Source organism: Berghia stephanieae, chromosome 5, assembly GCF_034508935.2.
Source record: "Berghia stephanieae isolate SIO BIC M18660-M18661 chromosome 5, UCSD_Bste_1.3, whole genome shotgun sequence".
NCBI lineage: Eukaryota > Metazoa > Mollusca > Gastropoda > Nudibranchia > Aeolidiidae > Berghia > Berghia stephanieae.
In genome coordinates, this window is record NC_088364.1 from 12627666 (window position 1) to 12642665 (window position 15000).

A 15000-nucleotide genomic window follows, 5' to 3' on the forward strand; every position below is an offset into this window, starting at 1 on the left:
TCAAATGTCAAATGTGGTACTGATTATCATTTTTATTCTCATACATTGTATATAATAATAATAATAATAATAATAATAATAATAATAATAATAATAATAATAATAATAATAATAATAATAATAATAGTAATAATAATAATAATAATCATCATCATCATCATCATCATCACTTATATCATCATAATCCTCTATGAACATCTCCTTTATATATCAGGTTCGGAATGTTCGTCAAGTACAATTTGAACTCCAGTCAGTCTTGCAAGAACTCGACTCTGCAAAGTCAGTGGAGCAAATGGAGACCCTCAGAGATGAAGCAGCTACACTAAAGGCTCGCTCTGACAAGCTCGTACTTGTGCTTCAGGTAGATAGGAAATAAGGCTATGATAGATTATAAACGTTTACAGCACAAGGAACGGAAAATTTCAACATCTGGTGATGCTCGACAATTTTTGAATTTCTCTTGTTTTTAAAAATAAATGTGCTCTTTTTTTTTTATAAACCATTGTTTGAATCAAATAGTAATTGTTCATTGAAAATTTAATCCATTTCTGTAATCTATTTGATACCTTTTGGCTTTACTTTAAGTATTTTGTCTTGTTATAATCATGACTATTCCAGTGACTGATTGATTGTAGCTAGTGAAGGACACGAATATAAAGAACAATCTTGGGCAGAAAACTAAAACCAAACAAAAACGACCCTTTATATCCGTAGTTATCTAACAGTAATTGTTTATTTTATTGAAAGAACAAGAGGAAATAATAGGTCAAAGCATGCATTTATTGATTCTGTCAAATGTATTATAGCCAAACTTTTGATCCTTATGGACCTAAAGATATTGACAATATTACTGTAGAAAATACGTTTGGCTCTTTAAAACAAAAAAAAATTCAACACATTTTATTATCAGGTGATGGACAAAATCAACAGTGAGCTATCTTATGCCAGAACTGATTTGAATGATGCGCTTCACAAAGGTATTGGAGACATAAATGCTGCCAGAAAAAGGGTTATATGGCTGGAGGATAAGATGGGAGAGCTCTGTGGCAAAAAGAGACTGAAGGTAAGATTCAAACCTACTTGGATTAGTTGTGGCACTATTGGCCTCATGTTTTTGTTTTTTGTTCTTTTAAAAAAAAAAAATTTAAGGACTGCTTTCAAATCCAGTCCCTTCTTTTACTTTTCTTTTCCTTTTAATTTTTTTTTTTTTTGAATCATCTCTTCCTTTTAAAAATTTAAAATCATTGGATATGATATTTTTCTAGCTGTGATCACTTGTGACAATGTTTATGAATTTAACTCATAATTATTGATTGTTTTAAAACTCCTTCCTGAAATTACTAGTTGATAATATACATGATTTATTGTTATTTATTCAGAGTCGTAGGCCAAGTAACAGATTTATAACTGCTCCAAACTATGGCTTTGATACGGACAGTGAAGGAGAGCAGACCCGTAGAATGAGACCATTAGACAGTTATGAACGAATGTATACAAGGTGAGTGAGTGACTCCTATTACAAATTGTAAACCACTTAAAATTGTGAGTATTTTTTTAAAAAAAAGTGAATTGGTGAATATATAGCCACCTCTGTATGATTTTAGAATGTTTGTGTTTCCAAAAAAATCAAATTGTTACCATATATACTCCCTGCTTTTCCGTCACAACAAATGATAATTTTAGAAGTTACTCCTGCTTTTTGTTATCAGAATTTCAATTTCCATATCATTTTTCAACATTCAGATAAGGAAAACTGATGAAAATTAGTTATTACTTGTTGAAAAGAAAGCTTTAAAAATTGAAGCAGACACTGGTGCAAGTTAACAATCTGAAATGATGTGAATGATACAGTGCCTGGCATAGCAGAGAAATAAAATAAGATCAATCATCCCTAATATCATCAGCCTTCCTGGAGGAATTATTCTTTCTTGCATTTTTATTTTTGCTTTGTATTTTACTATATCATTCACACCTTTAAGATTTTTGCTAGTGTTATTGGTCCACTGGTTCTATCATTCTTCAGAATAACAATTCTCTGTCATTAAGACATGATGCTTTCTCTCAAGCTCATATTTTGTAAGTTTATATTACAATACTCTCTATCACTATTTACCAGTTTTAAAAGTATTATTTATAAATATTTTCTTTTTAAACATATAAATGTTGTAATCAAACTATTTTCTTTTTTAAGTGAACATGCCCGCCACCACTCCATCACTCAACTCCTGGGAAGTGAAATTGGCTACACATCTGAGAGTGACCTGTTAAACAGACATGTCGGATTTCAAGTAAATTGATAAAATTATAATTTCTTGTGATATACAAGCCTATTTATATTCAACAATTATTAATTTTATCATGCTCATTGCACTTCACACTGATCTATTGATTCCCTCATAAGTCTCCAGTTAGGTTGATTTTGTAATGTCACTCACACTATTCAACTGATAGTCGTTTATAACTGATCTAAGAAGGGTACTGTGTGAAAAGTGCCTTAAAGGACACAACACTTAGGCCACAGTCATTTTTTTTCATCCCTCTGGTTCCATTGCTTTACTTTGTGGTAAGATAAGACACCATACCACTCGGCTATTGGCGTCAATCAGTATTAGTGTGATAAGTATTCATTGTGTCATGCTATACTATAAAAGTTTTGATTATTCAAAGAATATTTTAAAGAATATTAAGGAAAAACTGATGTCAACATATAGAAGGAAAATTTCATGTCAAATTGTATTCAAATTTAGGCTGAGAATAATTTTGCTAATTTCAACGGTTATCATTTTTGTCAAAGCATTCACACCAAAAAAAAACAAAGCATAACACCTTTTTTATCAATTTTATTTCCTAGGATGTTTCTACCTCTCATACTGGCAACAAAGGACTCATCAGCTCTCAAGAAGATGTGTCATTCAATACAGACGGGATACCAGTGAGTCGAGGAAGAATAGCTGATCATCGGAAACCGCTTCATGACTCCATGGTATCCCTAACATCAGGTAGATGTTTGAATTGGTCATAATGTTAAAGTAGCCTTTTGAGTCAAAAGGCGTGTGTATGCTGCCTGCAACAGCTATCAAACATTTAACAATTGATTGTTACACTTTGGATTGGACACTGCGTTTACCAGTGACCAATGGAAACAATTAACATCATGGATGAAGAGAGCAGCTATACTCCTCGAATTAAAAAAAAATCTCTTTGACTGATTCACACATTTCTCAGAAAGCGTCAGTCAGACTCCGAGGCTTACTACAACAACTACTACTTATCAAAAAGTACTTTCTACCAGATCTAATAGATTCACTGCTTGATTGACAAAGGAATCAGAATTACAATGATGTGTTTGTAATTAAAGACATTATGATGTGAGATGTAATATGTCTCAATGGAATCTATAGAGACAGATTAATGCAGGGACAGGGCAGCATTACATAGCGGTATAACCTATGCTTCATTGGTAGAAGGTACTGAGTTCCATACCCCGCTGTGCTGGGTAACCTCTTGAGCAAGTCACCTCGCTTTAGCTCAATTTATGGTGTTGCATCGCGGCTAATGCCTGGATTATTCCAGTCTTCCCTTGGAGTAGACCCTAAGGAAAAATTTCCCCTTAGGGATAAATAAAGGGAATGTTATCTTATCTTTTTAAATATCTTTATTTTAATTGCTCCTAAGACCTACTTATGATCCTGGATTTAACTTTTTCACCTCATCCTACTTTTTTGGGGGATGCTTATAGACGTAAGTGAATCCAAATCTGTTTATCCTTATGACTATCCTATTACCCTCTATTCTGAAAAATGTTCAAGGCACTGTCTGACACAACTAGCAAAGAAATATTTTTGATTTATTTATTTAGATTTTTTTTCAATTTTCCTTCATCAGGCCACGGTGAAATTGCAGAGGAATCTGGAAGTGAGAAATTCTCAGTTGTCAAAGAAATGTCAGTGACTGCTGCATCTCCTGTCAAGGTCACTTCAACCCCAGACTTGCTTCATGATGGAACGGTAATGAAGTTACTAGATTCAACCAAGTGGCTTAGAGAATTATATATCTATATTGTCTTCGAAGAGGGGACTCTATTCTGAGACAGGGAGAGAGAAAGAAAGAGAGAGAGAAAGAGAAAGGAAAAAAAAAAAAGAAAAAAGAGAGATAGAGAGAGAGAGAGAGAGAGAGAGAGAGAGAGAGAGAGAGAGAGAAAGAGAGAGAGAGAGAGAGAGAGAGAGAGAGAGAGAGAGAGAGAGAGAGAGAGAGAGAGAGAGAGAGAGAGTTGCAGAATTATCATTCATTAGACAAAAGATTTTATGATTCACATGATTCACTAATGCCCTTTGCTGAAATTTAAAAAGCCTAACAAATGTTCTTGTAAAGACCATATATGAAAATATTTTGTACAAAGCTTCTCTTCATGAAATGGTATCACCCTTAAATCACAGAGAAGGATACATATCCATCTAGCTTCCCCTAACTGTTGCTTTAAACAACCAATATTTTCATCTTAAAAAAAAAATATCAACAAACCAATACCGACCAAGGCCAGTCGAAAGATTTCAAAAGAGTTATCGCTGATGGTGGGGATTCCGTAAGCTCAGTTGGTAGAGCACTCGCTTCACATGCAAAGGGGCCGAGATCGATCCTGGGTGCAGTCGAGATTTTTTTCTGATCCCCCTGTCTATCCAGCAGTGAATGGGTAGCTGGGTCTGTTATAGATTTTGCAGAAAGTACTTTGCGATAGACAAGCGTCCTATCCAAAGGATAGCAAGCAATTGCTATTGTCTATTTCACGCTATGGAAACCAGGATAAACTCCAGCTCCATGGAGCTGATGACTCTGAAGGACTACTTTTTTTTTTTCCCTGATGATCATGCATATAAAATAGATCTCGTTACCTCCCACATTAAATCATTAACAGTATTAATTTGATTGGCATCCAAACTTATAGTAGAATTTTCTATTCAGTTTCAGAGAGATGACACAGATGATGGGGCATATCAAAACTACGATGATGAAGGTCGTGATAGAGATGACGAAGAGGAGGACGGTGATGAGGAAGAAGAGGAGAGGGCTGGTGAAGAGGAAAAAAGACATGTGACTGTTGATATGCGATCAGGATTTGCCTATGATGATGAAGAGGAAAGAGGAAGTGATGAAGAGAGTGAAGCTGATGAAAGAGGTTTTTATGATGAAGAGGCGGAGGAGGATGAGGAGAAAAAAGAGGAGGTTGATGATGGAGTTGAAGATGAGGAAGAAGAGGAAGAAGGTGAAGAAGAAGATGGGAAAGAAAGAAGAGGTGAGAGGGAAAAGACAAAGACAACATTTATCACAGAGGTGACAGGAATGTCAGCTGATGCACAAGAAGAAGAGGACGGTGAGTGAATGATATTGATCTGTCAGTTATTGGTTTTGAGTTTTGAGACTTCTTTTAAGAGTTGATCCTGGTGAAATGTGTAAACGAAATTACATTCTACCATTTTGATAGGATACATATCTATCATAAAATATTTTTTAAAAATGTAAATAATATTTCAGAGCCATGAAGCCCACGGGGCAAAGTTTACCCTCGTTTCAGTAAAATGGAACATAACAACAATTTGAAAAAAAAACATTGAATAGGATCATGGTAAATCTCAAAAAAACTAAAAGGATTAAATATATCACTGATGTGATGTGTGGTATCCAGCTTGGTGGCTTGTATATCAATTTGATACTTCATCATTTTAACTTTTATGCTGTCAGGATTCAATCTTGTGTATTTCTATATGTTTGTATATTTGTAGGAGCTTGCTCATGATTTCAAAACTTTCAAAAGACATAAAACTGCAAGTATTAACCATAAAATGTTTTGATGACAATTGATACTAAAGTAATCAATGAAAGATTATTTACATTGAAGACAAAGTTGTGTGCACTGTTGTTGGAAAACGTTGATTTGATTTTATCATTATATTTTTTTTAATTTTACGTTTTTTTGATGTTAGATAACGTTGAAAATTTAACTAATACACGTAAGAACAGTTCAATGAGGAACCCACACATAAGTGATAAGGGATGAGATGTTTGGCTTCATAAAATCTTTACTAATAATCTATCAAATTGTTTGATATGTTCTCCAGAAGAACCTACACATCGTGACCTTGGCAAGGAATACTGGCAATCAGAACATCATCGATTTGAGTACAGTGACTTTGCAGATATTCTTACAGCTATGGATCCCCTGTCTTACCACCAGATGGGGCTAGCAGTCCCCGGATCCTTCATCACAAAAGGTAAGCCATATAGTGAACATTTTGGTTGCAGGCATTGGTGTAAGATAATTTTTTACTTACAATTTGATAAATATTTAAAATCAGACAAGAATATAAATGGATCCAGTGATATGAAAGAAAAATAGAAAAGAAAGGGTGTTTGACTAGAGAAATAGACAATAGATGGATAAAAAAGATTAATTTCATGGTGTCCGCAGACAGAAAAAAAAATCAATAACAGCAGAAATAAAGCGTTGGGAAATGATGTCAAGCCATAATGCTTGCATTGCCAAATCTGCTTTTGTTAATGAGTTTTGATAAAAATAAAGAATTATTGCTTTCATTGCAAACAAAAGAATATAAATTGATAACATGTTATAATTTAAACAATCGTTTGATATTATCATCCTTGTCATTTATTTTGTTCCGTGTCTTTTTGTCAAACTCATATTTGGCATTTTGAACTATAATACTTTTCACAGAGGACACCAAGAAAGATTTTGATGAATTGCCATGGAGACCAAGAAGAAAAGGAAGTGACATCAAAGATATCCATGTAAGTTGAGTTCAAAATAACAAAAAAATACATTAGAATCACCATATTAGGTATTTAGTAGTTTTCAGAATATTTAATATTTGTGATTTTCTACCCAAATATAGTATTAGGTGGGGTCAAACAATGCCAGAAATCAACATTCAAGTCAAAATTATGAATTTCCAGTGTTTTTTTCAGTTTAAAAAACTACAACTTCTCAATAAAAGCATTTCAACTTGACTCTAATTTCATAATCAGATTCAAATTCAATTTTGGCATCTGTTTTAACCTTATCGAGCCAGTAGGTTGTTTTTAGGTCTCATAATTTATCTTTCACGAAGGATTTTGTGATGACATTTTTTTTTAAAGGTGTATTTTGCCTTAGCCAATCTTTGAAATGTCTGGAGAAAATGTTATTTTATTTTTACCCTCCCCCCCCTCAAAATAAAAAGAAGAGAAAAAAAAAAGAAAAAATATAACTGTTTTGGAATTACATTTCCGTTAGTTTCTTCATGTGAATTTAGATCAGAAGAGGAAAACATGATGTGAATTTTAGATTGAATTTGTCCCTGCCAGTGACAATTTTTGTTTCATATTTTGTTCCAAGTAAGAAATCAAAATGAACAAAAATTATATGAATGAAAATAACTAACTTTCATGAGGAATGGTAAATACGTACATAATTTGCAATTGTGTATAATATTTTTTTGTTGTTTCTCACCCTGTCAGAGAATCGCCTTGGATAAATTAGCTACTCGAGTGCATGGAATGTATGACAAAGTGTACAATGCCACTATGCTATCTGTCAAGGGAAAAGAAAATTTGCCAAGGGAAAGAAGCATATTTCAAAGCTATGATGGTAAGTTTTAGCTTAGAGCCAGATCATGTGACTTGTTTATTGATGAATAGAGCTTGTTTTAAGATTGGAAATATTATAATTTATTCCCAAACATTTTCTGAAACCTTGTGTTTGTTCAAAGCCTTTTAAAAAATACTCTGTTTAAAATGTTTGGGAATAAATTATAATATTTCCAGAGTATTTTTTTAAAAGGCTTTGAACAAACCCAATGTTTCAGAAAATAATGATGAGTGGTATAGACTAGTGAGGGGGTCCCAATAGCTCAGTTGGTAGAGCATTCGCTTCACATGCAAAGGGACTGAGATTGATCCTGTGCGCAGTCGAGATTTTTTCTGATCCCCCTGTCCACCCAGCAGTGAATGGGTAGCTGGTTCTGTCAGAGATGGTGGACCGTGCTTTGCAATAGACCAGAAATTGCTATTTTCCATTTCATGCTACAGAAACTGGAATAAGCTCCGACTCCATGGATCTCATGGCTCTAAAGGACTACTTTTTTAAAATGTAATAGTGACATGATTGATACCTAGCCTAATGATAATGAATTATGTCTGGGACCACTACTTGTTCATTGTGCATGTGTCTGCAAACCAATGGGAAATGGTGAGGTCTACAGACCAAACTTTACCTCAATGATGCTATTTTTCTGCGAATCTGCAGAAATCCCCGTTTTTTGTTTTGTTTTTGTCTTTTTCCTCCATTTATTACCCTGCTACTTTCCCTGTTATTCAATAATGAACCAAGTGAGTTTGTTGTTTGTCTTAAAAAATACTTCAATTTTGACTTTATGTCAGTATCATCACTGATAAATAATGGAAGCAATCATGCTCTTGACGCAATTCAATCGCACAGTTAAAATGTAAATTTTTTGGGGATGATATTTTTCTTCCTTTTCTTTCTGCTCTATCAGGAACTGCTTTATACATACCTTTTAATATTTTCAGCCTACATCATTACAATAGAAATCAACCATCATACTTCATGTGCATGATTCATTTATGCAAACCTAATTTTATTTTCAATATTCAACAGGTATGAAAATGAAGCCTGGTTCCTCCTCGACAAGGGTAAGTCTTTTTGCCAATTGTATTTATGAAAATATTTACACAGTACATGTCCACAAATTCACGATGCTTAATGCACTAAACAATGCTTCACTAACTCCCAAACAATGCAACAGTACAAAGTGTTCAACTTTGTCTACATAGTATGAAAGAAACCAGAATAAATTCTGTGTACATCAGGTCCTGATAGCTCAGTTGGGAGAGCACTTGCTTCACACAAAAAGGCTCAGAGTTTGATCCTGGGTGCAGTCGAGTTTTTTTCTCTGACCCCCGTGTCCATCCACCAGTAATTGGGTAGCTGAGTCTATTAGATCTAGCAGAAAGTACTTATGATAGACCAGCATCCTATCCAAAGAGCAGCATGCAATTGCTGTTGTCCGTTTTACTCTTTAGAAACCAGGATAAACTCCAGCTCCATGAGCCTAATGGCTCTGAAGAACTACGAGTACTTGTTTTAGCCATATGGCTTTAAAGGACTGTTTTTTTCTACTTATTTTATTCAATATTATTGTCATTTTCTTGTAACTGAGCTACAAGTTTCCCGTTTCTCATGTATCTCTTTTTGTGTTTTATTTTATTTTGGAATCAGACAAGTGACATGCCCCAGACAGCTCCAGCTTCAACCAGACAAAAGACAGAGGATGGCCTGCCACTTTCATCTGGTCAGGAGAAGGAAGTCAAGAGGTCTAGCACGTTTACAGCAGGGAGACTGGTCTTCTATCCTAAACCAATCCCACCTCCCCACGTCTTACCGATTACCAGGACAGTATGTTAATTTTGTTTTGTTCTTTATAAAAAAAAATTTCTGGATTTTTTTTTTCACATAGAGTAATAAAATGATGAAAACCTTGAAAAATAAGAATTCTGCGGGATCCCACCTATCCCACTTATGTCCCACAGCGTGGTCTATGCTTCATACCCAAAAGGCACTGAGTTCAATCGCCCCTCACTGCACTGTGTGGCCTTGAGCGAGTCACCTTGCCCTAGCTCAATTTGCGGCGCTGTTGGAATTTAGAGTTAATATGCAGAATATGAATGCAGTTTCTGAATCAGCAAGAACCTTCAAACAACATACAGTGCAGTACATATTCTTCGTTCTTGCTTAGACAAAATATTTATGATGAGGAATCAATGGAAATGAGAAATACTTGAAATTTGTACAAAGAAAATAAGGTCATGATTTTCAGATATTAAGATTTGTATGAAGAACAAGAGGACGAGGAAAGTGTACGACTCTGTATTTCTCATCGTTATTATATTCAATTCAGTTTTTTAGTGGCAATTTTACCCTGAGATTCAATTCTGTAATTTTTATTTGTTCACTCAGTCATCATACATATTTGATGTTTAATTTATTCCAGAGTTTAAACAAAGAATTCCCTCACTTTGCAAGCCATTTTGCTAAGCCAGAGCCTGAAGTGCGCAAACCTGCTGAACGATTGGTCGATCAACGAAATCTGATGGAGGAAACCAAACTCGTCCTTTATCGAGAGAAAATCAAGCCATCCACACCTGGACCGACTCGTCTCGAGAGAAAGTTCCGACGGATGTTGGAACGAGATGGCGCTGCCAGTAATAAATCCTCAGGGTAAGGGCATTTTTGGTGTTTGTATTATCATATTTCATGTTTGATTGGAGGGAGAGAGTTGGGGGGGTTGGGGGTGGAGGGAGGGGAATACATTTATTATTAATCCATATTCAATCATTTATATATTAATAGAAATACGATTATGTGACAGTTAATCAAAGAATGCCCAAAGTATATTTAATAGATCAACACAAAAGCTAATTGAAACTCAATCTAGTAATAGATCCGGAGGAAGGCGTTATGATATACTGCAGACTGTTTAAAAATATTTCGAATTAGTTTTAGACATTTTTAATCTTTTGAAATTTTTGTTGATAAATGCTTTTGCAACACAAAGCGTGCTTATCAAATTTTGAGAAAAAAATAGAGAGAAAAATCATAAATAGAAAATTGTACTTGAGTAACCTTTAAATCAATTTAATCAAGATATTGCTTATCATACTAATCCATAAACAGTGTATTGATATGTTGATGCATTATATCAGTGCTTTCTTAAGAAACCTCCCCCCCCCCTCCCCCCTCACAAAAAAAAAATCCAGTTAACTTTATCATCATCCGAATGCCACCTCGCTTTCAATGTTGGAGGGGGGGGGGGGGTTATTCCCAAGTTCATGTGCCTTTCACTATTTTTGGCTGTTTATTTGTTTTTCCCTCCTTTTTTGTGTTTGTTTATTATTTCATACTGTGAATGACCACTACTTGTGTAAGATTAGGTAAAAAAAATCGACAGAAATGAAGAGTTGAGGACAGGACCATCCGTCTTGTTACTGCACATGGCAGGTCTCATTTTTTTTAAAATGTACAATCATTTTGGAAAACAATGATTATCCCTGCTTTAACTGATTCCCTCCTATCTCTCCCTCCCATTCGTTCCCCGTTTTTTGTATTATTTATTTAATTTATATATATTATGTTGTTTTGTGGGGTTCTTTGGTGCTTGTGACATTTTAAAGGTCATTTCAACAAGATGATATTCCTTTAAGCTTGATATAAATTTTATAAACGCTTAATAAAAAAAAATCTCTGTTATTATCCTGCAAAAATTCACATACTGTAAACATCCTTAACGCAATGTGATATAAGCTGCTTGAATACATTTGATGGCATGAGCCTTCAAGTGATGTGGGATATATTTATCTATTCATTCATTCAGTCATCCATATATTCACCTGTTTTCTCATGGCATGCTTTTTATTTTACCTTTGCTTAAGCAATTCAAGATGAATAATATCATTTCTTTAGAAAATGTCACTTTCTCTAAGTTTTTGAAATTTTAAATAGAAAACTGAAGGAAAGAGAAAAAGAAAATCTAAATTAAGGTCCAAGAAAGAGATAAAAGACATATAGGCAACGAAAAAATTGTAGACGGATAAATTCATAGGTTTGAATACTTAGTAGATATTTTGAAATGATATAAAAAAATAAAAATAATAAAAAACTTGAAGGTTTTAATAATCTGTTTCTTACAATTTTACAACAGATTTTTTAAATAAAACTCTCACTTGAAACAAACTAAGATTTGTTCTAAAATACATTTAGGATAAAAAATTTTACAGTGACTTGAGTTTGTCAGTCACCGAAGTCTGTGCCTCACTTTCAGCTTATCCTGATTTTCTTTCGTAAGATACTACAGATCCTTATTATAAACGTTTTTGACGCTGCTTTGTGACTGACGTCTGTTATTTTAGTTCTGCCGTATAATGCCAATCCTCAATGTGAATATTTTGGTATATGATAAAATCCGAGTAAAACATTGTTTTTAACCTCAAAACAGATTCAAATTTTCTACATAAGATTACGCAAATTTCATTGCTTTTGTAAATTGATTTATTTTCTCATTTTCGAATTGAATGGTTGAATTCATCTCATTTCATGAGTTTTTCGTAATGTTTAATAGGATAAACGATGGTCTCTGGGTGTGAGTAGATATTATAAATTTGTGTATTAAATTTGTGTATTATATGATGGTTGTTCAAGTCATAATTTCACCATTACATATTATTATGTGTAACATGTGCATGTTGGAAGTGCATGGGCATGCATATATAGAATTTACTTCTTTCTCCTTATATTTTATTCGTTTAACATGCATGTAAATTGTGGTAATTTTCCAGTCCAAAGGAGGTACAGAGAGAAAAATATACCGCAGAAGAGCTCAGGTAGCAATCACCCCTATCTATCTAGTCACATATTATTATTATTATTATCCCCCTTGTTACTATATATATATATCACTAGTTTACTCCACTTTGATTCCATAGTATTGTAGGTAGTTAGTTATTCATTACTTTGAAAAGCTTGGGGAGCGATCACTCCTTCTTTATCACACATCTTTTTATGCATCGTTTTCTATCTATTATTAGTAAAAATACGATATACGAACTGAAGTCATAATATTAGTCAGTTCTTATACATTTCTAAGACCACAGGTTAATAAATATCCATTTTTATTTATAACACAAAAAGACGCCCCCCCCCCCCCCCTCTTATACCCCACACATTTGTGTGCTTTCTATTATTATTATTTTTTTATTTTTTAAAAAATAACTAATAATTTTTTTTGATTATTTATTTTTCATCATTATTTCTATTATTATTAAATCATATCGCTAGTTTTTACCAAATGTATCTTATAGTATTCTAGCCACTTATTCTTTTGCAAATCATTCAATTAAGACACAATTTGCATTTCAAACTTTTCTCTCTTTATTTTTTCATTTGCTTGAGTTACAAAGTGATCATCTTTCTTAAAATTGTAGATATGATAATAGAAAATTATTTAGACGAAATGGCTTAAAACCCAGAATAATACCTAGCATCAATAAAGTGATCTAGATGTTTTTTTTATATTTCGAAATCATGTTAGCTGCTTTTAATTGATATGGCAAATGTTGCTGCTTAAAGCTAGAAAAAGTAAATAACATAAATAAGCTTCCATTCCATTGACTATTGCAGACCTGCCTACTCGGAAGTTTAAAAATTCGTAATCTTTTGAAGATAAACATTGTAGTCCCTAGCTTTTAAAAACCAACAATTTACACTTACAAGAATGTTAATAAACACTTCAAAATCTTAAAAATTATGTGTCCTGAACCATATCTACTTTCATTTTCAATGAGTTTAATGACTTAGAAATGCTTATTAAATTCTGAAATTGGCATAAAAAATTCGTTATTCTACGAATTTTTCGTAACAGTAGGCAGGTCTGCTATTATTATCTAATTGATAGGGGAAATAGAATGGCTTCATACTTTGTGTACATGTATATAATAATATACTCTTACAGCTATCTTCATCTCTAAATAAACCTGATTACTGACTTAGACTGAGTATTTATGACAATGTGCACATTTTGAATTTTGATTTAATTTGAAAAGAGCATATTCATTTTAGAATATCCCTCAATAGTCAATCCGAATTCAAATAAAATCCCAAGTAGCCCAATCTTGATCACATACATAATATTATATATATTTTTGCACTCATGAGACTGGGCGTGTCGAAATCTTAATGTTCCTAGATTACAACTTATTACTCATATACATAAATAACAATATAGATATCTACGCGCACATACACAAATGATCACAGAGAAGGAGGGAGAGAGAAGAGAAGAGAAGAGAAGAGAAGAGAGAGAGAGAGAGAGAGAGAGAGAGAGAGAGAGAGAGAGAGAGAGATAGAGATATCTTTGTTCTGAACATCTTCCAATTATTTATTACCTGATCTATCTCTTCATCTAATTAAGTACACCTTAACTAGATGAATGCCATCAGTCAAATTAGATTTTCCATGTTTAAAATATATCTTTGCATATCCCAGTTGGTTTTTAGTGAAAAAAATTCATATTTCATACAATCATAAATATTTCCCCACTCTGATATTTGTCTAAAGAGCAGAAGCTGATTTAAAAAAACAACAATAACCCCCCCCCCCCTGCCAAAAAAAAACAACTTAAGTAATGCTTTCTGTAAAATCACTGATAATACTTAAAACAAATAAATATTGATGCCTTTTAGAGCCAGTGTAAATTAATTCAAATGAGATTAGAGAGTAGTTTTGACTCATTAAAAACTGTACATGAGGGCCCAGATACCTCAGTTGGTAATGGTAGAACATTCGCTTCACATTCAATGGGACCGAGATCGATCCCAAGTTTGACCCATGGCCTAATGGAGCCAGAGTTTATTCTGTTTTCCATAGCGTGAAATGGACAATAGCAAGTGTATGCTATCCTTTGGATATGAGGCTAGTCTATCGCAAAGTACTTTCCACCAAATTTACCAGACTCAGCTACCCATTCACTCCTGGGCGGACAGGGGTGGGGGGTCAGAAAAATATATCTCCCCCACCCTCCGTTATCGATCTCAGTCCCTTTATGTGTAAACCAAGTGCTCTACCAACTGAGCTATCGGGACCCCCAATATTATGATGTGCTAGCCTCTAATCTTCATCAGAAACAACCAACCTTTAGGCAAAGACCTGACGAAGTAGAAAGCCTGACTTATTTTATTTTATCTAAATTGACTGAGCTCAAAGTACTATCTCATCTCCTCTTAAAAGTATTGTTATTGCATGTAAATTAATATTTTTGAAATAGAGCTAATCTTGATATTACGGTATTATTTTATGAAATGTAAAATAATGAACAAAAATGTGATTTCCGTAAATTAGAAAAGAACAGAGCTTTTTAATGGTATGAATGCAACGCAAGT

The 15000-nt window shown here is 33.6% G+C and overlaps 1 protein-coding gene across 2 annotated transcripts in view; it reads left to right on the forward strand.

Moving 5' to 3' along the window:
* LOC144972426 (uncharacterized) overlaps nt 1-15000 on the forward strand; it is a 26136-nt gene that overhangs the window by 752 nt on the left and 10384 nt on the right. The window contains exons 2-15 of one of the 2 annotated variants that reach the window (XM_078913593.1): nt 215-361; nt 911-1063; nt 1380-1498; nt 2192-2288; nt 2852-2999; nt 3886-4007; nt 4960-5368; nt 6114-6266; nt 6728-6801; nt 7510-7639; nt 8669-8703; nt 9290-9466; nt 10062-10288; nt 12403-12447. In XM_078913593.1, the coding sequence (XP_078769719.1) occupies nt 215-361; nt 911-1063; nt 1380-1498; nt 2192-2288; nt 2852-2999; nt 3886-4007; nt 4960-5368; nt 6114-6266; nt 6728-6801; nt 7510-7639; nt 8669-8703; nt 9290-9466; nt 10062-10288; nt 12403-12447 (2036 nt within the window). The remainder of the gene's footprint in view (nt 1-214; nt 362-910; nt 1064-1379; nt 1499-2191; nt 2289-2851; nt 3000-3885; nt 4008-4959; nt 5369-6113; nt 6267-6727; nt 6802-7509; nt 7640-8668; nt 8704-9289; nt 9467-10061; nt 10289-12402; nt 12448-15000) is intronic. The other variant, XM_078913594.1, reaches the window with a different exon arrangement.